Source organism: Coregonus lavaretus, assembly GCF_964263955.1.
Source record: "Coregonus lavaretus genome assembly, chromosome: 11".
NCBI lineage: Eukaryota > Metazoa > Chordata > Actinopteri > Salmoniformes > Salmonidae > Coregonus > Coregonus lavaretus.
The window spans coordinates 5564402-5589407 of record NC_139998.1 but is presented as its reverse complement, the minus strand read 5'-3'; the positions used below and the strand labels follow the sequence as shown (position 1 = coordinate 5589407).

Genomic DNA, 25006 nt, shown 5'->3' with positions numbered 1-25006 from the left:
GGCTCCAACCGAGAAGTCCTAGCCTCCCACCACCCAAATTGGAGTGTCTAAAAATAGAACGCACTGTCACAACTGTTGTGCCGCATGCATGGGGTCCGACCCATAGTGAATGAATCACTGCCATATCATCCCTTACGGCCAATCCTGACTCCTCCCGTTATCCACATAGATTAGAAAATAGTCTATGATTGTAGTTATGACATGGGTGTCTACGACGGGTGTGACGTAGTCCCATGGTCCCTTCATATACCCCGCTCTTGCCCACCTCACACCATTCAAGTTTAACTGACTCTCATACAGAACTCACTGAACTACAGTGCGTGAAACCATCTGCTACTCTACTCACCTGCTATAGAACGAACTGAACTGAAGCATCATTTCAACAACAAAAAAAAGCGACATTCTTCTCTGAGCCTATCTCTTAAGAAGCAGCGACTACATTTGTCAAGCCACAGCCAATTAAAAACCATTAGCCGGCCGCGGTGCAGCAGCAAGTGCTGTAATTCGGACCATTTAATTCATAATTGTCCTAACAAGAAGTGGTTCTTCACAATTTATTCCAAAAAGTCTCCAGGGAACGTTTTTTTAAACTCCTCTCTCCAAATTTTGAACTTTTACCACAGCAAGAGTGCGCGCGCGCTTGGAATCGACCGGCTAAACTTTTTTGCAGATAATTTCACACATCCGTCTGACTTTCGGTATAAAAAGGCACACACGGAAACCGCCAGCATGTCAAGCAATAATACACATTACTACGACGACAGCCATCCACCACAGTACTACCAGGGCACCGACAACTTTGAAGGGGACGAGGAAGACGAGATGCCGGCTACAGAGAAGGACCTTGCCGAGGATGCGCCATGGAAGAAAATACAACAGAACACTTTTACCAGGTGGTGCAACGAGCACCTCAAGTGCATCAACAAGAGCATCCCCGACTTGCAAAAGGATTTAGGCGACGGTTTAAAGCTTATCGGGCTTCTGGAAGTTCTGAGCCAGAAGAAGATGTACAGAAAGCACCACAATAGACCCAATTTCAGACAGATGAAACTGGAAAATGTGTCTGTGGCTCTTGAATTCTTGGACAGGGAACACATCAAGTTGGTGTCTATTGGTAAGTGATAATTGAGCTTTTGGGGCAATGTTTTATTTATTATAATTCATCTTTGAGAGAGAGGGAGAGAGAGGGGCTGAGAGGGAGAGGAGGAGAGGGAGTTCAACCAAACTCTGGTGCGTAATCTGGACAGAGGGAATAACAGAACAGAACAACACGTGCCTCTATTTATTTTAACAAAATATATCAAAATAATAGCTTTTTTACTGATTCATAAATCAATTTTCTTTAGGTTACAATATAGACTATACAGAAATGAATTCATTAATTATTAATTAATCAATGGATATACATGAATTATAGACTGTCAGCGTCATTTCAGAAAATATTTTTACTTCACATAATACACAGTAGAGTAATAATATGTGTTTACACAATAGTGGATCTTAGATTGACGACCACATATTATTGAGAGACCGATTTGAATCATTCAGCAAAGTGACTCAGCCTGAGTCTAAACATCCATCCATACTACAGTATTATGGCACCTCTGTAAATCCAGTTTGCAGTAGAGGTGCCTGGGTAAAATCGCTGAGGAAGCCAAGCCAAGCCAGTAAAAAAGCCATATTATGTTGTGATAATTATGTTGTTTGCTCTATAACCCATTCGTTCATACGCCACCGTGAAATACAATAAGGCCTAGACAACAAAAAGACAGCAGTCACACAGTGACAACAGCACATACGTTTGTTTCATCTCAAAACCGGAGAGCAACATCTGTCCAGTGAAGTCCATAAAGCAAATATTCCATGTAACAAACAGTTATATCACCTGCAGCATGGTCAAGGAAGATTTTGAACCACAGAGTTACCGCAAGTCAGCACGTAGACAACAGGAGCACTGCCTCCGGTATTCCAGCACCATTTCAACTTAAACATTTAAACATCATCAAATCAACAACACTATACATGCTTAGTTTTATACACTGAAAACAAACTTAAAGATACCAAAAACAATTTAGTCCAATCAATGTTGCTAAATATCATGTGGCTGGCCATGGCACTGATTTCTCTGTGTGTGTGTGTGTGTGTGTGTGTGCGTGCACGTGAAAGTAAAACAAAACGGTCTACAGCTCTGTCATACAGTACACTTTCAGTTTTAGTTGTCATAGGCTACCTAGCTAAAATGTTTGCTAGCCTAAATTCCTTGCATGGGCAACAATGAACCAGCTAAGTTAGCTAGCTAGTTAACGTGAGCCTACTAAGCTACATCTAAGCTACATATTGAACTTCAATCATCTCAGGCCAGTGGCACAACATATTAATTTATGGTTAGATCAGAATCGCCATTAAAATCATTGGCCTGTACAGAGAATTAAGTCATCCATGGCTTAGGAAATTGACTTTAAGGACTGGACTGTAAGTGGAAGCAATGAAGTGGGGGGCGGCAGGTAGCTTAGTGGTTAAGAGCGTTGTGCCAGTAACCGAAAGGTCGCTGGTTCTATCCCAGAGCCGACTAGGTGAAAAATCTGTCGATGTGCCCTTGAGCAAGGCACTTAACCCTACTTTCTCCTGTAAGTCGCTCTGGATAAGAGCGTCTGCTAAATGACTAAAATGTAATGTAAATGAAAGAGCTGATTTAGCAAGCTAGCTACTGCAGGACATCAACACAAGCTGACCAGAAACAGACAAGTTTTTCTGAAAATTATATTTAGCTTAGGAAGTGATTTGATTGGTGTGAAGCCAAATCCAAACTGGCCTCCCTTGGGGGGCGTTAAGCTGCATCAGGATAACCCACAGTTGAGCTCAGCTCAACGCTGATTGGCTAATTATTTTATAAAAATGTTTATCAAGGGAGGCCAAATGCTTGCTGGCATCAATCAATGAAATGCTACGGCGGTAACATGTTATACTCTTTTGGTCCAGACAGCATCAGATACATGGGCTACACATACTAAGACAGAGGGGCGCTGTTTCCCTCGCTCAGATGATTTCTCCAGTGAGATTCAGCCACTTGCGAATTTACGGAAAATTATATAAAAACACAGAGAGAGACAATATATAATTTTGTATTTTTTTATTTAAAAAAAAAAAAAATTATTGGTCAAATATTTGGGGGGGCCTGGCTTCCCTTGGCATCCATGAATACACACCACTGCCCGTTTGTCAGGTGCTCTACTGATGCATGACTTTCACAAAGTGGGCATGGGTCAGTCATCTCTCTGGAAACTCTTACAGCAGAGGTGCCATTGAGATCACTGCCCCATGTCAGGGCCAAGACTGAAGCCATCCATCCTGGACTCTCAAGGTTGCAAATGTTTTACTCAAACTACTGTGGTAGGCAGTGGCAGGCCATCGCTCTGGGCTCTGGAAATTCAGCAGGACCATGTTAATGAGAATGACACACAACGATGCTGTGCACGCGTTCACAGACAGACACACACAACACACACACCCCTATCACTCTGCACACACTCCACACCTCATAATCACACTCACTAAAGGTCAGAGGAGTGAAGCCAAGGGTTAGAGGGACAGGAAATGGGTTTATGTCGACAGCCACTAACTCTACGGCCTGCTTAACACTAAAGTAGCCTGCTGGTCCCAGATCAGTTAGGGCTGTATAGCCAAATCCTATGGTCATTGTTTTGTATATCAGAGGAATTATGAGAAAGATGATAGGAGTTGGCTATAATGCAAAACTGATCTAGGACCAGGCTAGCTTAACAGTGGGTGCATGGCCAGAATCCTCCTGGGATAGTGTGGAGGTTATGAGGTGAGGTTTAGGCTGGCTGAATGCAGAGAGGTAGCTAAACCCTGGGATGAGTGATTGAGGCATAGATGCTGAACCTTGGACTCTGTGGACCCTGTACTCCCTTAGCAGCAGCCACTAGATAGACATAGACACATACAGTACTTCAAGTGGGCAGAGCTGGTTGCAATAATGTCATTTTATACTGGACAGGTTGTGTACTGGTAGAATAAGCAGGGGACACACTTAGCAGTGGCTTTAGATAAACAGTTATCTCGGTTAACCCAGAGCTAAACTCTTGCGTAACGGGACTATGAGAAGAAACGGGACTATAAGAAGCCTAGCTAGCGTTTTCCAGCCTCACATTTCACTTAGTAGAAGGGTTATTAAACCCATGACATTGGTGACTGATTACTCTCCCCACAAGGCCCAGTGAAATTCCCAGTGTAACCGTCGCTTTGAGCGTGTGGTTGTAAAGGGCACGGCATGTGTGTCGTGATGCCCAGGGGGACTCTCTATGGAGAGCGACGGACCTCATGCCTCTGGAATGTCCCAGCATCCTGCAGTATAGTGTCAGCAAAGAGGTTAGGGGTCATTCACACAATGCCCACCTCGAAGTGAGTGTGTTGGGGAGTGACAGGCGGAGAAGGTGTCCATACTTTCGACCTTGTCAGCTTGACAGAAACGGGACACGATAACAGCAGCGCTGTCATTCCTCTCCTGACGTCTGCCTCTTGAGACTTGATGCAGCAGCACCAAGCCCCGGGTGAACAGTGAACACAAGCCTTTAAATAACGTTTCTGTGTTGTCACAGCAACCTACGGATACTAAATGAATTGATACTGAGCACGTCACTGGCACACACTTTTTGCCAGATGACTGTTTGACCACATGGCACATGGCTGTCCATAAAACCTGATATGGCAGTATTAAAACCACATAAAGCCATGCAGCCCCTCCACCACACCACACACCACATGCCACAAAACACCTCCACTGGCGTATGCCAGTCAGTATAATGGGCCTTATCAAATAGGGCCCATTAGAATAAATAATCATAGACTCAGAAATAAACAACTCACATGACCAGCCTCTCCACTTGATATTGCCTACTAATTGTCTACTGATTGGTTGATGATATCATTGGAAACACTTACACTGAGTATACCAAACATTAGGAAAACCTTCCTAATATTCAGTTGCCCTCAGAACAGCCTCAATTCATCGGGGGATGGACTCTACAAGGTGTCGAACGCATTCCACAGGGATGCTGGCCCATGTTGACTCCAATGCTGTGTCAAGTTGGCTGGATGTCCTTTGGGTGGTGAACCATTCTCGATACACATGGGAAACTGTTGAGCTTGAAAAACCCAGCAGCGGTGCAGTTCTTGACACAAACCAGTGCGCCTGGCACCTACTACCATACCCAGTTCAAAGGCACTTCAATCTTTTGTTTTGCCCATTCACCCCCTGAATGGCACACATACACGGTCCTTAATGGTTTGTATACTCACTGTATCTTCCTCTATCTTATTTACTACTAAACATAGAAACCTGCCATTTTCACATATGTTGATGTTGGGGTGGTGCTGGAGATTATGAATATGAAGTTGAAAAATTTCCCTTATATGTATATGGAATGTATTAGCCTTTTGCACAATGGTTTTGGATACACTTTACTCTCTCCAGTTTATTGTCTACTCTTAATCAAAGTAAGATGTTATTGTTTGGTTTATGTATAGTCTGTGAGTGTGGTTAGTTTTTAAGAGGTACCAAGATAATTGACTATTCTAAGGATACACTGGTTAAGTTTGTTGGCATGATTACTGGTCTTTTTATTGTCCTACTACTTAGTGCATCTTCCTGGATTTATCGCAAACTAAAGGTAACTGATTTTCCAAAGTACTTTCAAAGCAATTGAAATCCGAGTGCTGTTGACTTTGGGAAGGATTCCATATCAACATACTGTATGTCCTCAGCTGTTGAGCTGTTGTTGTCTCTGGTGCCCAACCATGTCCATTGAATCTGTCTGTCTGTATGTGGAATACCAGGGATACTCAGTCACTCTCCTGTTGGAGAGGAGTGTCTGGGGTGGGGTGAGAGAGTGGAAGTCAGGTCAGACTTGATAGATGTGATAGTAAGTCGCTCTGGATAAGAGTGTCTTCTAAATGACTAAAATGTAGATGTAATCTCAAGGCCATTTTGTTTATCTAAAGACTCAGATACCAAACAGTCTATTTGGTCTGAGAAAAAACCATACACGTAACATTGCTTGTTGCCATGATGAATGGGAACCCAAATCTGATCCTAGATCTGTGTTTCTCTCCCCTCCAGACTCCAAGGCCATCGTGGATGGGAACCTGAAGTTGATCCTGGGTCTGATCTGGACTCTGATCTTGCACTACTCCATCTCCATGCCCATGTGGGAGGACGAGGACGATGAGGAGGCCAAGAAACTGACCCCCAAGCAGAGGCTGCTGGGATGGATCCAGAACAAGGTGCCTGAGCTGCCCATCAACAACTTCCACCGAGACTGGAGGGATGGCAAGGCCCTGGGAGCCCTGGTAGACAACTGTGCCCCTGGTTAGTTCATGTGGATTTCTTGTTGCCCGTATATGTCCTCAGAACACACCTCCCTCCCACACACAATACTCTCCCATGGGAACTTTAGTTACTGGTAGGAGAATATCTCTTCATCAGAACACAGTCACATACAAAACATCACAAATGCTCAAGATATCAATTTCTGGTCGAGGCACAAATCCTTGTAACAACTCGCAATGCTCAAGATACCAATTTCAATTTGAGGCAGAAATCCTATGTAACATCTCGCAATGTTAAAGATACCAATTCCAATTTGAGGCAGAAATGTTTGTAACATCTTGGTATGGTCAAGATACAAATTTTTGGTCGAGGCAGAAATTCAGTGTAACATCTCGGTATGCTCAAGAAACCGATTTCCCTAACTGTGCCCCTGGTAAGAACTGACTCCGGAACAGTTTGGTGCTAGTTAATGTGACTAAAGGAGAATGGTAGATCCCTGGTAAGTGCTGTGCCAGGTCATCTCATCTTCCATCAGACACATGGCTGGGAAGTTACTGTGGTGAGATGTCAGGGTCAGCTATGAGTCAGTTGTTGTATTCAATACGGTATCACTTACACAGCCTGGCAGTGGCAGTAGGCCTCGGTGGCCCTGTTTAGCCAGTGGGACAGAGAGAGAGGAATACATTACATTTACATTTTAGTCATTTAGCAGACACTCTTATCCAGAGCAACTTACAGTTAGTGCATACATTATTTTATTTTTTTCATACCCCCTGTGGGAATCAAACCCACAACCCTGGCGTTGCAAACGCCATGCTCTATCAACTGAGCTACATCCCTGCCGGCCATTCCCTCCCCTACCCTGGACGACGCTGGGCCAATTGCGCGCCGCCCCATGGGTCTCCCGGTCACGGCCAGCTACGACAGAGCCTGGATTCGAACCAGGATCTCTAGTGGCACAGCTAGCACTGCGATGCAGTGCATTAGACCACTGCGCCACTCGGGAGACGCGTGACAGAGTGACAGAGACAAGGACAGAGAGAGAGGGAGGGAGAGAGAGAGAAGAGAGAGATTGAAAAATCAACAGAGAGAGAGAGAGACAGACAGACAGAGAAAGACAGGAGAGAAAGAGCTCTAGGACGTCCCTGCCAGCTGTCCCAGACTAAGTGAAGGAGCTCTCTTCAGACTCCCCACACAACACCCCCAAATTTGGGCACGATTCCTCTTCATCTGTCAAGGGAGATGTGCTTATATGCTTGGCACGTCTTTAAAAAGCAGGCCGTTCTGTGCTAGAGACTGATGGCACGAGGAAAAGCTTTGGAGCAGGAGTGGAGATTCACAGAGATGACTCGTCGACTTGAAACGCCTCCAATTTGACCAGAAGTTACAGCACACTCTGACCCTCTGACATGCAGCTTTAAAAAGTCTCCTTTTTGAGTTATAGAACAGAGAGAGGAGTCTAGAACACTGTGGTTGAATGTTTACATGACGTGATACAGCGGCTTTCAAACACCTAACTAGCTACAGATGAGACCATACAAGGCCCTTGTTCCTTACTGAACATGTAATAGCATTTAGGAAGTTGACAAATCCTGCCCTGCTCAAGTCGTTAGAGTTAGTTTGTAATGTATCTATACTTTACAGACATAGTTTTGGTACAGCAGGAGAAATCAGGTAGAACAAGAGTCTTCCCCTCCTTTTTTTTAGAAAGTATTTCTTGTGTATGCCTGACAATATTCTTCAGTGTCCAATTGAAATGTAATAGAATTGAAATATCAATATGGGTGGAGGAGGCTGGGCTTAAGTCCAAAGCTGAAATCACCTGCAACTTGAAACATGAATGTTTTACTTTGGCGAAATGTCAGACATTAGTTCCACTGTCGTAATGCATTCCTTTCAGAAGACCCACCCGTCCTCCCTCCACCCAACAATTGCTGACTTTTTAATCACAATGTTATTCTCAGTTACGGTGAATAACTATGACATAATGAATGTCCTCAATGTCCAGCGTCAGATCAATGTAATGTAAACGTTGTTTAAACGTCACAGTAACGTTACAGTAACACAGCAGCTCCACGGCGTCAATAATAACGTCATAATAAACTCCTGTTGCGCTCTGGGTTCTTTGAGTCAGTGAACTCACTGCATCGCCAACAGCTAATTAAGCATTAGCAGCACAAGGCACGTAAGCACATAGAAATAGAATTACATTGCGGTCCACACATCATAGACCCATTGACTTGAATGGGAATGCTCATTCTAGTAAGTCTATTTCTAGTGTTTAGCCTGTCTGCTTTAGCCCTCAGTGTCCGGCAGGGAAAGTGAAAGGACGTCTGTTGCTTTCGTTGTTTTGAAATCGAAGCACTTCCATTGAGGACTAGCTATACACCTATCTATACAAACTGGAGCAGAGCAGCGTGGGTAAATACATGGTCTCACAGGGTGGTAGGGTGTTAGTAGTAATTAGTAGGAGGGTAGTAATGATGATAATCTTAGTTGTTTCTGTAACCAGATAAGACACTGTTATGTAATTGTTAGCGGATGCCATCTTAACCCTGATTCCATTCTAAAACCCCTGTCTCTCCCTCCTTCTTCCCTCTCTACTTCTCTCCCGTCGTTTCCCTCTCTCTCTCCCTGTAGGTCTGTGCCCTGACTGGCAGGCCTGGGACCCTAACCAGCCTGTGGAGAATGCCAGAGAGGCCATGCAGCAAGCTGACGACTGGCTGGGCGTGCCCCAGGTAAGACACACTACTCTGGGGACAACTGTCCACGGAAAGCCCCTTGAGGCTTGTCAGATTTGTAGTTTAACATGTGAAAATGCAAGTTCACATGTGAAAGTAAATCACATGTATAAATCACATTTGCAGTTTCATATGTAAGAAAACTCCACATGTGAAAATCTCACTTTCACATATGGAATTGCATTTTCACATGTAAAAATCACATTTACAGTTTCACATGGAAGAAAACTCAAATGTGGTGGTGAAATAGCGTTATTCTCCTCACACGTGAAAAGGTGGTGTTAACATGTTGCAGTAGCAATGTTATGTAATGCCATCCTGGAAGAAGGTAACTTAGCCTAACTGAGTATAATAATTAAAGTGCTTTAAAAATAAGGATTTCTTATTTCTGAGCCATCCATTTGGAGTGTTACTCCTGGCAGGCACACTCTCTTCTTCATACATTGGTCAGTGACCGTTGGAAGAAGCCCAGTGAAGAGAAGCTAGTGCTCCATGTCTCCTTATTTATCCTGTTTAACATGTAAAACTAGTGCTGTCAGAGTTAATCAGTTAACTCAAGTTAGCTTTTTGTAATTTAAAGCTAAAAACAACAATGCAACTTTGAGGTTGAGTTTGAGGTTAAAGAAAGCGTGTTCATCGATTTACCTGATTTTGCTAACGGTTACTTTGGACAAAATTAAGAAGTCAATATTCTTGTAATGCTTTCTGTATAAGAAATCTTAAATTAATTGTGATTAATCACAACAAATCCTGCGATGAAGTCAACTTCATTTTTTTATCGTTTGACAGCCCTAGTTGACATTAAAATATAAAAATGCACATGAGAAAGTGTAGTGGACATGAGAAAACCTGGGTTCTAATCCCACGAGTTACAAAAGCACACATGAGAAATGTATATTATCACATGTGAAATGTTGGGAAACCACGTCTGTTTTTCAGATGTGAAAGATGTATGTGAAATGTCACACATGTCCGAAAACCACGTGTGTGACTTATGAAAATGTCACCTGATTTTTTTATTTGTAGATCAAAAAATATATAGGTGACATTTTTTATAGGATTTGTTCACATACGGATTCACACGTGTCCGAAAACCACGTTTTTTCACGTGTCCTATTCACGTGATTTGTCACGTGTTTTTTTGTAAGGGCACATTGTGGAGCTAGTGAATGAAATGTAATGGATGTTTTGGTTAACACAGGGACAATACGTGACAAGGTGTCTTATACTGTCTACTATGTTTCACTTTTACTATAGATGTATTTCTTTGAGTGTTGAGTAGGTGCATGATTATAGCCTTGATTATAGATTGAGATGCTGAGGTGTAGATTTGCCAAATTCATTTCCAAGACTGACACTGTCAGATGTACTATTTGAGTGGGTGTTTATCTACTTGTTCACTTGTTTGTCTGATACACCGCGTGCATAGTCTCAGTGAAACGGCAATTCGTGACATGGCATCACCCTAGGGTGTATATTGAGCTGGCCTAGGGTATAGATTGAGCTGGCTTAGGGTGTAGATTGAGCTGGCCTAGGGTGTAGATTGAGCTGGCCTAGGGTGTAGATTGAGCTGGCCTAGGGTGTAGATTGAGCTGGCCTAGGGTGTAGATTGAGCTGGCCTAGGGTGTATATTGAGCTGGCCTAGGGTGTAGATTGAGCTGGCCTAGGGTGTATATTGAGCTGGCCTAGGGTGTATATTGAGCTGGCCTAGGGTGTATATTGAGCTGGCCTAGGGTGTATATTGAGCTGGCCTAGGGTGTATATTGAGCTGGCTTAGGGTGTGTATCATAGTGAGAGAGAGCCTTGGGTGTCATGGATTCCCAGGCCCCAGGCCTAGGGGGCTGAATTCTCCCCGGGCTGAGGGCTGTCTTGTGAGCTGTAGATGAGGTGTGGGAGAGTGCTTGGCTCTGGGCTAAATCATGGTTTACTGAGGCCACAGTCGTTAACCCTGCTGTACTGGGGTCAAGATAGACAGATAACTTTACACCACACTGTGATATGGCCAACAAACAGGGAGGGAGGGAGAAAGAGGGAGTGGAGGAGGAGGAGGGAGACAATGAAATAGAATAGAAATAGTATCTATGCAATGTGGAAATGTGCCTTCACATTGGTATACAGAACACACAAACAATAGAGAAATCAAATGTATTTTATGCCATTTCTTAAAGACTATTTACAGTAAAGACCAGACAACAATCCTCTTTAAGGGTGAATACAGATGTGCTTTGATCTATTCTCCCCATGGGGCAAAAGGGTTTAAGTCAAGTAAGACAATTGTGGCTATATTGACCCCTAACCCAGTGTTTCCCAACCTTTTTTTAACCGTGGCACACCTTGATGGGATAAAAAATTCTGCGCCACACCAAAAATTTCCCTATTAATTAATTTAGTGGTAATGACCTCCTTCTCATCAGATCCATACTGCAAATCCTCTATTTTCTGTGACAATTTTTTTTTTACAGATTAAATTGTGTTTATTTGAACTATTGTCATAGTTCTTTACTCATGATGATTAATCTGTGTGTACCTCTTTAAGAGCGTCCGGTGAATCCCCACTAGGAAGATATTTGTTTAGCTCTGGTAAAAAAGGTATTTCGTTTTTAACGGTTTGGGCTACAGACGAGCGGTTCTGTGCATTGGGGTGCAATCACGGACACAAAGCGTTTGTTTTGTTACAGCTAAGCCTAATCAGACTTGCCTGTGCTAATGGTTCTCACAGGCAAAGTAAAATGATAGCCTACAAATGACTTTGCTCATGATGCGCTCCCCTCAAATGATAACGTAACAACAGCCTGAGCGCACCAGACTTGAAACAGCGATACAGACGTAACCATATACCATTCAATGTATTATCTGAGCGGTACTGTTACTCCCAAGTCAAAATTCCATATGCATTCCACAGGAGTGTGAGTGTTCCAAAAAACTATCAAGATCAGGAAACCTTTCGCGGCACTCCTGAGTTCCTCAAGGCACCGGTTAAAAACTACTGCCCTAACCCATGACCTTCTGCTTGTTGACTAGGTAACTAACCTTTCACGCTCTCCTTGTGGCCTAGGTGATCAACCCTGAGGAGATTGTAGATCCGGAAGTGGATGAACAGTCCGTGATGACCTACCTGTCCCAGTTCCCAAAGGCTAAACTGAAGCCTGGCACTCCCCTCAAACCTAAAGGGGTTCAGCTGTACCCCAACAAAGCCAAGGCTTACGGACCAGGTGGGTACCACTGGGATAGGGACCATACTTTAGCACAGTGGTGTGTTGAATCTAGCACTGATTTTGTAGATAAAGAAAATGTTACTTGCGTAAGTCTTGAGGTTGTTTTACCTACTTTATTGAATGCACTGATTGTAAGTTGCTCTGGATAAAAGCATCTCCCCGATGACTAAAATGTAAAGTAATGTAAGTGAATCAGGATCTCTGATAAGCATTATGTATTGTTTCATATACTGCCCATAGACTCAAACACCTCTAACGCTCTATTTTCCACATATTTTTCCTAACTATAAATTCTGCTGGAAATTCGTGGACATTGGACAATAAAGTGATATTCCTCTCTCTCCCATAGGTATTGAGCCCCATGGAAACATGGTTCTGAAGCCAGCAGTGTTCACAGTGGAAACTCTGGAGGCAGGTCAGGCTGAGGTGCTGGTGTATGTCACGGATCCTGAGGGACACACTGAGGAGGCTAAGATTGTCTTCAACAACGACAAGAACAGGACCTACACCGTCATTTACATCCCCAAGGTTGAGGGCGCCCACAAGGTAACTGATCACTACCATCAATGTCCCATGTAGATGTATTTTCCTTAACTTTACATTCTTACTTGACTTGACTTTACTATACACACATCTCATCATCACAATATACTACTAGCCCATTGGAACTCTTTAAAGGAAAACTTAAAGGCCCAATGCAGTCAAAATCAATTGTTTTGTATCATATTGTACAACAGCTGATGAAACTAACACTTTAAAAGTGTGAAAAGATTTGATCAGTGTTATTTCCTGATAGTTGCTGGTTGAAAATACAATCTACACAGGACCTTCTAATCACCAGGTTTGCATGGGCAGGAGGTTTGGCTTTCCATGGTGACATCACCATGCAGTAAATTGGTTAATAAACCAATAACAAAGTTCCAAACCTCTGCCAATAACAGCTAGTTTTCAGTTTTTCCCTCCCCACTCACACCACTCCCAGACTGTCTATTGTTGCCCACTTTAATGTAAATCTATTACAGTAAGCTAATGAATGGTTACCCACAAACTATTTGAATTATTATTTTATTTTTTCAGTCTGCATTGGGCTTTCAAAGGAACATTTGACTGGTTCTCTCCTCAGGTGAAAGTGCTGTTTGCTGGGCAGGATATTGATAAGAGCCCCTACACAGTGAAAGTGGCCAAGGCCATAGGTGATCCCAACAAGGTCCAGGCCAGAGGACCAGGGCTGGAAGCTACCAGCAACATGGCCAACAAACCCACCTACTTTGACATATACACTGCAGGTAAGGAGTGAGGACACACCAGACAAGGAAAACATTAGTAGCAGTGATCAGATGAGTTCCTTGCAAAACTGGTAAAACTAGAGAAGGAATTTACTGAGAGGGCCCAAAACAATGTTCCACGTTTCCTTGTTTTGATCACATGGTTGGTTAACAGTGTTTTGATTGGTGTCTTCCTGTTATCTTGTCTAGGTGCTGGCAATGGTGATGTGAGTGTTGTCATCGTGGACCCTGAGGGGAAGAAAGACACAGTGGAACTGATCTTGGAAAACAAGGGGGACAGTGTTTTCCGTTGCACCTACCGGCCCATGTTGGAGGGCCCCCACACCATCCACGTCCTGTTTGCCGGTCAGGAGATCCCTAAGAGCCCCTTCAAGATTCAAATCGCAGAGGGTGAGTTAGCACTGAGCCAACTGTCACTAACAGTCACCAACTGCCACTACACAAATTACTGTTGTTGACACTACTGTCGCATTGTGTCATTCCGTTGTTGATCTATCACTCTCTAGTTCCACAGTTGTTTCAATCACTCGCCGCAGCCAACATGTCACCACGACGACGACCAGTCAGTGTTATGTTGAAGTTCAACCAACTTCCTGTCTGTGATTTTTAGCTCCTCCCTCTATCGTGGGTCCTCTTCCAGTTCAGATAATCCCCCTGTCTGCCTTCACCTCTCCCGGTGGGGAGAAGGGCCCAGAGGGCAAGAAGGGGGGTGTCCTTACCCCCAGAGGCAGACCAAGTTAGTATGGGTTGTCTAGGTTGAGGCCTGCGCCCGTTGTGCCCACTGGTATGCTAGCCGGTCCCCACCATCCCTATGCACAATGTCTTGTGCCCTATGCCATTTGCCCTATGTCCTGCAGATGCCCTGTATGCTTCCTGTGACAGGGGCAATGCCATGCCCTCTGAGGGCCAAGAAAGAGTGCCTTGCTTGGGCGGTTGCTGCCTTGCCTGTGGCAGCTTGATGTTGGAGACAGATATCTCATACATCTCTATTATGTAGCGAAGTGAATGTTCTTAACTTGTAGGAAACTTTCCAGGAAAGTGATTTTAGTCTAAGTGAGTCAGTGCTTCCCAGATTGCATTATGAAATGTTTTGGCTTTTTGTGTTTCCTTGATTTTTGGGTTAGCGTTCCTAGGTTTCATTGCTTCAAACTATTAAGTATAACCAAGCCTGCAATCAATGTTTCTATTAGACTGAAATGTTGTTAAGTCAGTTGATGCCTGGAAGCTCCATTAATTTGTTCATGCTGCAACCAATACATTATTGTTTTGATATATGTGTATTATACAATGTGAGTGTACTACATTCAGCATTGTGCTATTCCTATACTGCATTGTGTCAAAGTTCAAATCTGGTATCCTATGGAATTGATTGACTGATTATGTTAATTGTCCTTAATGAGGAAATTCATTACAGCATCTTGCCTGCATCATGTTTGCATACGACATTGTATCGTATGTGAATGCTCCTGCCAGCTCCATTTGGTCCTATACTGCTAGGTTAGTCTGTCAATCTGTCAGTCTGTGTACCACTCTCCTTAACCACCCTTTTCCTTCTCTCCAGCCATCAATGCCAACGCGTGTCGTGCCACAGGCCGAGGCCTTCAGCCGAAGGGGGTGAGGGTCAAGGAGGTGGCAGACTTCAAGGTCTTCACCAAGGGAGCCGGCAGTGGAGAGCTCAAGGTCTCAGTGACTGGACCAAGTAGAGCCGAGGAGCCAGTGAAAGTAAAAGATATTGGTGATGGTGTCTATGAATGTGAATATCTTCCTAACCAGACTGGTAAATTCACCGTCAACATCACCTGGGGAGGACAGCCCATCCCACACAGGTAAGGACTTTCAATAAGCTGTTGTAAATGCTTATAAAGGTGTATAAATGCTTATTAATTATAATGCTTTTTAATGTTTTATTAGTGTTTGTTAATGATTAAATACTCATTAATAATAGCATATAAACTATTTATAAAAGTTATCATAATGTGTTACTTTACTACACTTCCCAATGACCAGCACCTACATAGTCTCCTCCAACATACCCTCCTTTCCTGAGCTGTGTAGTTATAATCATGACCTGTTTCTGTGTGTTTCTTCCAGCCCCTTCGATGTGGAGGTGAGTGAGGTGGCAGGCCCTCAGAATGTGAGAGCTTGGGGTCCTGGTCTGCTGACCGGCCGGGTGGGCAAGTCAGCTGACTTCGTGGTGGAGGCCATCGGCACGGAAGTGGGAACTCTGGGTAAGCCAGGACATGAGGGACATGGGGCATTATGGGTAATGTAGTTGAACAAGTAGAGTAATGGATTAGATTACAGTAACAAAATCAAACCTCTTTAGTGGAATTTATCTTTACATTTTCTAAGAAAAGGCACACTACTTCTTCATAGTCACAAGTTCAGTTGGTATTCTAACAGGTGCAGAGGAAAATTACCTATATGCCTCTTGAGGATTGGGAGACTAAAGTCAAAAGTTCTGTCTCCAGGCTTCTCTATCGAGGGTCCATCCCAGGCTAAGATAGAGTGTGATGATAAGGGTGACGGCTCCTGCAATGTCCGCTATTGGCCCACTGAGCCAGGTGACTACGCTGTCCATGTCATCTGTGATGACGAAGACATCAAGGACAGCCCCTTCATGGCCCACATCCTCTCTGCAACCAATGACTGCTTCCCTGAGAAGGTTATCTCCTCCCACCACTCCAGCCTAGCTCCACCGTTACAGGAGTAGTCTTTATGACACACAAAAACACACTGATGTACAAACAAACACACACACATTTAATCGTACCTCTGTGCACCTCGCATTAAAGTGTACCTCTCTGCTGCAGGTGAAAGCTTTCGGTCCAGGCCTGGAGCCCACTGGGGTCATCATAAACAAACCAGCAGAGTTCACCATCGATGCCCGTGAGGCTGGCAATGGCCATCTGAAGATCTACGCAAAGGATACAGAGGGCGTCACGTTCGACATTAAGATCGCTGATAAGGGAGACGGGACCTTCTTGTGTGTGTACGTCCCCACCAAGCCCATCAAACACACCATCATCATCACCTGGGGAGATGTCAACATGCCCAACAGCCCCTTCAGGGTGAGTAGGACCGACCCACTGGGATCCTGTGTGTTATTAAACCGCAATAGCCCACTGAGCTAAGGGCATTAGGTCAGGGACGGGGAGCCAATGCAAGTCTTCAGGTCTCAGACAAGTTTACACAAGCCCAGCCTCTGTCTGAATAACATTGCGTGTGTCTGTGTGTATAGGTGATTGTTGGAGAGGGCTGCCATCCAGACAAGGTCAAGGTGTATGGTCCAGGAGTGGAGAAGACAGGACTCAAGGCCAACGAGCCCACCTACTTCACTGTGGACTGCGCAGAGGCTGGACAAGGTATGTGTGTTAATAGGAAATACTACTCAAAGTGTTCTTCTGCTTGTTCCTGTAGAAGAACCCTGTAGGGTTCCAGGTATAACCTTTTCACCCTGTTAGAACCTTTTTAAAACCCTTTCTTCCATAGAGAAGGCAGTTGAGCATTGTCTTGCACTTCTGCCAATACCAACCTAACTTTAGTGCCTGCAACTGTAGAAGATCAGAAAGTTATTGATACTGATAGGCACAGTATTATGGGATTTCTTCATAAGTAGATATACAATTAATTACTAATGTGTATCTATTGACCTCCAACAGGAGACATCAGTATTGGGATCAAGTGTTCTCCAGGAGTGGTGGGTCCTGCTGAGGCTGACATCGACTTTGACATCATCAAGAACGACAATGACACCTTCACTGTCAAGTACACCCCCCTCAATGCAGGGAAATACACCATCATGGTGCTGTTCGCTGAAAAGGTGAGACTAAAACTACACTACCCAGGGTCCTTCAGTAGAGAGTTACTGTTACTAGGGACGTCAAACGTTCAGGCTGCTGCACAGACACTATGGAGGCTCTAATCTAGAGCGCCCAGTTAAATTGTGTTTGAGAGCATTTTTAAACTCTCTAAATGGTTAAATCAGTGAGAAATAGATGTCATTGTTGCAATATTTTGTGAGTGGGCAACATATACTATCATCTTAAATTGACATGTTGAATTATTTTGCCAATTACTGTGTATTTTGCGCTTATTTCCCTAATGTGGACATTTTGTGTTACTACCTTACACAACCTTGCATTTTCACCTCATAAAATTGAGTGAAATTACACATCCTTTTTACCTCAGATTGGTCATGTTAGAATAAAAGTTCAGTCATCACGATGACATAAGATTGATTGCTTAAAACAGATCAATATCTTTGGTTTTGTACCTTTGATTTTGTCACATGTGCTGGGATGCGCAGGACTTGGGGCGGTCTCTCTATAAAAGTTGCTGGCCACACACCAATATATGGTTTTGACAGTCAAACTATCAGTTAAATAGCAGCCAACCGTTGTCACTATTGATATCCTATGCCGCGTCGTGATATGTTTAAGTTAACTAACAGAAAAAGTGGTCTGTTCCCCTTTCCATGATGGCAGCCTCCCGAAATCAACATCCGACATTCTAAAATATAGATATAAGCCTTCTACAAGTTCTCATCTAACCAACCATGTATAGGTTATTCCAAGTTTCCGTGTGGCATTTGAATAGTGTTAGTTTAAACAGCGCAACACCCCAAACGTTTGTCCCCTGTTCTATAGATTTCGGCGTGATATCGATGGAAGTGATTAACAAAAAAAAGTGTTGTGTTACACTTACCGGGTTGGCGACCCACTTGAATACAAATGCAACACTTCAAAATGTAGCTAGCTGTCTTCTACAAATTGTCCTCTAACTAACCAGTAATGTACACATTATTTCCAGATTCCGTGTGGTTTTTGAGCTGTCTTAGTTTTAACAGGACGTGCAACCTCATCTACCCCCTCTAGCGCAGTTGAACTCAACGTGATATTGACATGACTGATTGACAAATAAGTGTTGCATTTCTCTTTCCGTTTTGGCGATCCCAAATCAAAATGCATCACTCCAAAATGTAGCTGACTGTCGTCTGCAGATTGTTCTCTAACCAGTGATGTAAAAAATATCTCCAGTTTCTATGTTTTTTTTTAGTTGTGTTAGTTTCAGCAACGCGTACAACCTGATTTCCCCCCTGATCGATAGGGTTTTTGGTGCGTGTGCAGTTTATAAGGTGCTCATTTACAAAAACACAAGTAATATGATTACTATTGTTGCACATGTACTGTATGTGTAGATACTACATTTTATATTTCATTTTTCAATATATCACGAACTGCTTTTGCATATTGGTTATTAATTTGGACATGTTAAAACTTTGACATTGGGCTATTTATCAAAATGTCTTGTCAACAGGAAGTTACGTTTTAGGAATATAAATTGAACTTTCAACATTAATTTCCAATGGTATTGTACTTAAGCAGTTAAAAACTGCTGAATGAGTCCAAAGACGTGCTACTATTGAAGCATTTTGATGATATACCAGAAATTACCAAAACGGGTTTGCCGTGCCTACTGTTACTATGTGGTTTAGCATTAGAACTACACTACCTGTGCTGGGGGATTTTGAAGGAGTCAGGCGCAGGAGGGTAAATCACAGAATAACAGGATTTATTCCGGAATACAGAGTACGCAGTAAAGCGTCAAAACAGTCCAGTGCACAAAACAGGCGCACTGGAACCAACAAGGCAACACAGGGAAAATAACCCGGCGATACAAAATACAAGGAGCTCCACCGAGCTTCACTATCCTCACAATAAACTATCACACACAAAGACAAGGGGGCAGAGGGAACACTTATACAGGTACTGATGAGGGGATATGAACCAGGTGTGTGTAATAAACAAGACAAAACAAATGGAAAGATGAGATGAGGGGCGGCAGTGGCTAGAAGGCCGGTGACGACGAACGACGAAGCCTGCCCGAACAAGGAGAGGAGGCAGCCTCGGAGGAAGTCGTGACACTACCAGTCAAAAGTTTGGACACATCTATTGATGAGACAGCCTATAGGGAGGAGGTCAGAGACCTGACCATGTGGTGCCAGGATAACAACCTCTCCCTCAATGTGATCAAGACAAAGGAGATGATTGTAGACTACAGGGAAAAAAAAGAGGACTGAGCACGCCCCCATTCTCATCGACGGGGCTGTAATGGAACAGGTTGAGAGCTTCAAGTTCCTTAGTGTCCACATCACCAACAAACTATCATTGTCCAAACACACCAAGACAGTCGTGAAGAGGGCACGACAAAGCCTATTCCCCCTCAGGAGACTGAAAAGATTTGGCATTGGTCCTCAGATCCTCAAAATGTTCTACAGCTGCACCATCGAGAGCATCCTGACTGGTTGCTTCACTGTCTGGTATGGCAACTGCTCGGCCTCCTACCGCAAGGCACTACAGAGGGTAGTGCTTACGGCCCAGTACATCACTGGGTCCAAGATTCCTGCCATCCAGGACCTCTATACCAGGCGGTGTCAGAGGAAGGCCCTAAAATGTGTCAAAGGTTCCAGCTACCCTAGTCATAGACTGTTCTCTCTGCTACCACACTGCGGTACTGGAGCACCAAGTCTAGGTCCAAAAGGCTTCTTAACAGCTTCTACCCCCAAGCCATAGGACTCCTGAACAGCTAATCATGGCTACCTGGACTATTTGCATTGCCCCCCCCCTCTTTTACGCTGCTGCTACTCTGTTTATTATCTATGCATAGTCACTTTTACTCTACCCACATGCACATATTACCTCAATTACCTCGACTAACCGGTGCCCCCGCACATTGGCTCTGTACCGGTACCCCCTGTATATAGCCTCCCTACTGTTATTTTATTTTACTGCTGCTCTTTAATTATTTGCTATTTTAATTTTTTACTTATCTATTTTTTACGTTGTTTCTTTTCTTAAAACTGCATTGTTGGTTAAGGGCTTGTAAGTAAGCATTTCACTGTAAGGTCTACACCTGTTGTATTCGGCGCATGTGGCAAATAAAATGTGATTTTATTTGATTTTATTTGAATGCCAAAAGTGTGCAAAGCTGTCATCAAGGCAAAGGGTGGCTATTTGAAGAATCTCAAATATAACATATATTTTGATTTGTTTAACACTTTTTTGGTTACTACATGATTCCATATGTGTTTTCATAGTTTTGATGTCTTCATTATTATTCTACAATGTAGAACATAGTAAAAATAAAGAAAAACCCTTGAATGAGTAGGTGTGTCCAAACTTTTGACTGGTACTGTATAATAGTTCTAACTACTACTCCTTAATGGCACAAAAGTTTCCGTAGTTGTGATCTGTATTCGATTAGTTTTTGAGTTTTTATTAAAAAGTGTACAGCAACAAAACCATTCCATATTTGTGTTACAGGAAATCCCCATTAGTCCGTTCAGAGTGAAGGTGGATCCTTCCCATGATGCTGGCAAAGTGAGAGCTGAGGGCCCAGGACTCAACAAGACAGGCGTGGAGGTGGGCACTCCGACCCACTTCACCATCTTCACAAAGGGAGCAGGCAAGGCCAAGCCAGAGGTCCATTTCACAGCAGCAGAACTGAAGGGAGAGGCTGTCAGGGACTTTGAGATCATAGACAACCATGACTACTCCTACACCGTTAAGTACACCACTGTTCAACAGGGTCAGATGACCATCTCCGTCACCCATGGAGGGGACCCCATTCCCAAGAGCCCCTTCAATATTACTGTGGCTCCTCCTGTAGATCTGGGAAAGGTCAAGGTTACAGGACTGGACACCAGTAAGTTCTCAACATTGTACACAGTAACTTTATAACATAAAGCCCAAAATGTAATTAATTTGAAAACTTGATCTTGTTTTCTTATTTTTTTCTCTTCTTCTTCGGACCATGTACATCTGACATTGCCCTAGATTATAGCTATATACTGTAGCTAATTCTTATCTGCGATGGTGTTGTCAATAGTTTGAATGAGTAGCTGTTAAAACTGATGAAAAGATGATTTAAACGTGTTTGTTCTTGTTATTTTACAGAGGTGGAAGTCGGCAAGGACCAAGAGTTCTACATCAACACCCAGGGAGCCGGAGGACAGGGCGAGGTGGCTGTCAAGATGACCTCACCCTCTGGCCGACCAATCCCTTACAAGCTGGATTCGGACACAGCCAATGGTGCCCACTCGGTGAAGTACATCCCCCCAGAGGAGGGGCCTTACAAGGTGGACGTCAGCTATGATGGCAACCCCGTCCCTGGATCCCCCTTCGCTGTGGAGGGAGTGATGCCTGCTGACCCATCAAAGGTAAACGTGACCACAACATTTGACCCTATTAGCTTCAGTGGGATCTGTTTTCATGTAAGGCTCATGAAAAGACAGTAACTGTCCGCTGACTGATACTCTGAAATGCAATCTGAACTGAAGCTTAATGAAGCATTATGGATGTTTTTTGTCCTTATGGTCACACAACTGGCATCAACTTCTTCTTGCTTCTTTATGAACATTATGAGTCTCTCTAACATCTATTAACTTTATCCTTCAGGTGCGCGCATACGGCCCAGGCCTGAAGGGAGGCATTGTGGGTAAACCAGCCCTCTTTGCCATTGACACCAAAGGAGCGGGCGCCGGCGGGCTGGGCCTGACTGTGGAGGGACCGTGCGAGGCTAAGATCGAGTGCCAGGACAACGGGGACGGTACCTGCTCAGTGTCCTACCTGCCTACTGAGGCTGGAGAGTATTCCATCAATATCCTGTTTGGAGAGCAGCACATCCCTGGGTCTCCTTTCAAGGCGGCTGTTAAGCCATGCCTGGACCCCAGCAAGGTGAGATGAGATGATGAGATGACACTTTATTGAATATACTTTAAGCCTTCGATATGCCTAGTTATTGATTTATTGATATGCCTATTTGTTTTGTGCGATTTACTGATGCACTGTTCATGTATTTAGGCCGATTATATATTTTTTATATTTTCATTTTTTTTTTAAGGATTGTATGACATCACATTTTAGATTGTATGTATGTTTCTGCATATGTAAAAATATCAAATAAATCTAAACCTCAACCTATCCCTAAACCTACAGGTAACAGCCAGTGGTCCAGGCCTAGTGAAAGCCAAGGCAGGGGAACCAGCCTACTTCACAGTGGACTGCACCAGTGCCGGAGAGGCTGAGCTCACCATCGAGATTGTCTCTGAGTCCGGGGCTCAGGCCGAGGTCCACATCCAGAAGACAGCCGAGGGGACCTTCTCTGTCACCTACATCCCTCCTTTCCACGGCACACACACTGTCACCATTAAGTACGGGGGTCATGTGCTTCCCAAGTTCCCTGCGGTCATCCAGGTGGAGCCGGCTGTTGATACCAGCAGAGTGCAGGTCTATGGACCAGGGGTGGAGCCCAGAGGTAAGGAGGAATAGGTGTGGAGTGGTCTATCTCTGCATGCATATTGCCCTAGCCTAGGTAAAGTAGGCAAAGGCTGCTATAGCTAAAGGCCACAAACTATTTAACTATAATTTGGTAAAGGCCTCTACCTAAGACTAGCTAGCTACTATACACAGTAGTTTACGAGCAAAACAAAGCATAGCTTACTGATAAAGGCCATATAGCTAAGGCTACTATAGCATACTGGCAAAAGATACTATAGCTAAAGTCTACTTTAGCTTACTGGAAAAGGTTACTCTACCTAACACTACTGTAGCTAACAATGACATGCTAACAATTACAGTCGCTAACCATTTTCCCTACGATCATCTACGTCTATAGGAGTCATCAAGGAGGTTACCACTCACTTCATTGTGGATGCCCGCAAAATGACCAAGAGCTGCGGTGACCACGTGAAAGCATGCATCATCAACCCTTCAGGCACCAACACGGACACCTACATCACAGACAAGGGAGACGGAACCTTCAGAGTGGAATACACTGCCTATGAGGACGGTAAGAACATGTAGAAGATGACAACTTTTCTGATAGCTTTCTGATAGCTAAAGTTAGGTTGCTTGGTAGGATATGTTTAGTAGCTATCCGGCTCCAAGGACCATAAAGTGACAAAGTAGATGTACACAGCCCATCACGTTACTTGTTCTTTCATTCAGCTTTGTTCAACAAGGAATCCTAGAAAAGAGTGATAGAGAGATAGTATCAACAGGTGTTTGAGCGGAGGGTTCATTTAGGACTAGATAGATAGAGTAGATAGAGAGGGTATAAATACAGAATGAGGCAGAGGAGGTGATCTGAGGGGCTTAGAGAAGGGAGACAGAGAGGGGAGGTGGGTGTTATAAATAGAGTTAGTGCTGGAATAGAACATAACCTCAGGTATGTATGATCTGCTCTGTCCTGCTCTGAGCCTCTTCTCTCAGATACAGGAGTAATGGCTAGCTGGAGGTATTAATAGAAGAAGCCCTGCACAAAAAGCTCTGACTGTGTCTTTGATAGATATAACTTAATTGCCCTGCACAGTAAAACCAGCTTGGCCATCATACAAAATCATGTACAGTATATCTGCCATGAAATCACCTGTAATCATGTGTATCTGTTTAGTGAGAGCACACACACACAGCACTGTGATATATTGAAACCCTCTGGTTGGTCTGTCTGTTCCAGGTATGCACCTGATTGAGGTGCTGTATGACGAGGTGGCCGTCCCTAAGAGTCCTTTCAGGGTGTCAGTGGTGGAGGGATGTGACCCCACCCGGGTCAGGGCCTACGGGCCAGGACTGGAGGGAGGACTCATCAACAAACCCAACTGCTTCACCGTCGAGACCAGGTACAATCACGGCCAAGGAAAAGATTGCATACACACATCCTATGTTTCTGAGCAGGTGCTGGGTATCAAATAATATGTTCAGCAAATGCTAAAAAGAGACTGCACACTGCAATCTATGCTCCCATGTGGTTTATTGGTGACAATGTTTCATAACATATTTTCTAGTTAAGCACATAAGAACACATGATCACAGGCAAATTATTCACAAATCTAATGTCTTTAAATTCTTCCAATAATGAGAAAGCCTTTCTGACTGTGCCTTCCCTATGAAAGCAATGTAATTGATGTGAAATTACCATTCAAGTTTAGCATTGTCTGTGTTCTCTAGGGGTGCTGGTACAGGAGGACTGGGCCTGACCATAGAGGGAACGTCAGAGGCTAAAATGACCTGTAAAGACAACAAAGATGGCAGCTGCAGCGTAGAGTATGTTCCCTTCACACCTGGAGAGTACGACGTCAACATCAACTTCGGAGGACACCCCATTCCAGGTAATGCCTCATACACATACAAGTTCAAGGTTCAAGTTTTATTAGTCGTATGTACAGGATACACATGGTATACATCAAGGATGGGCAACTGATGGGGGTGGGGGCCACAAAACATCTGAACTCATCATGAGGGGCTGCAGTAGCTCGCAGGTCTGCGTACCCACATCCATATCCCCACATGCAGTCAAAGCCGGCCATAGCCTTTTGGGGGCCCTAAGTAAAAAAACAACAACATTTTAGAGTGA

At 43.9% G+C, this 25006-nt stretch overlaps 1 protein-coding gene across 1 annotated transcript in view; it reads left to right on the top strand.

Moving 5' to 3' along the window:
- Positions 1–729: 729 nt before the first annotated feature.
- LOC311136783 (filamin-C-like) overlaps positions 730–25006 on the top strand; it is a gene marked incomplete at both ends in the record, with an annotated part of 50551 nt that continues 26274 nt past the window's right edge. Inside the window, 20 exons of the mRNA XM_084171060.1 lie at positions 730–1114; positions 6140–6388; positions 8990–9087; positions 12146–12302; positions 12655–12851; positions 13429–13591; positions 13781–13981; positions 15153–15417; positions 15683–15819; positions 16063–16256; positions 16405–16662; positions 16833–16956; positions 17254–17414; positions 20917–21298; positions 21550–21812; positions 22051–22329; positions 22591–22909; positions 23270–23443; positions 24110–24272; positions 24601–24761. Coding sequence (XP_084027186.1) covers positions 730–1114; positions 6140–6388; positions 8990–9087; positions 12146–12302; positions 12655–12851; positions 13429–13591; positions 13781–13981; positions 15153–15417; positions 15683–15819; positions 16063–16256; positions 16405–16662; positions 16833–16956; positions 17254–17414; positions 20917–21298; positions 21550–21812; positions 22051–22329; positions 22591–22909; positions 23270–23443; positions 24110–24272; positions 24601–24761 — 4330 coding nt within the window. The remainder of the gene's footprint in view (positions 1115–6139; positions 6389–8989; positions 9088–12145; positions 12303–12654; positions 12852–13428; positions 13592–13780; positions 13982–15152; positions 15418–15682; positions 15820–16062; positions 16257–16404; positions 16663–16832; positions 16957–17253; positions 17415–20916; positions 21299–21549; positions 21813–22050; positions 22330–22590; positions 22910–23269; positions 23444–24109; positions 24273–24600; positions 24762–25006) is intronic.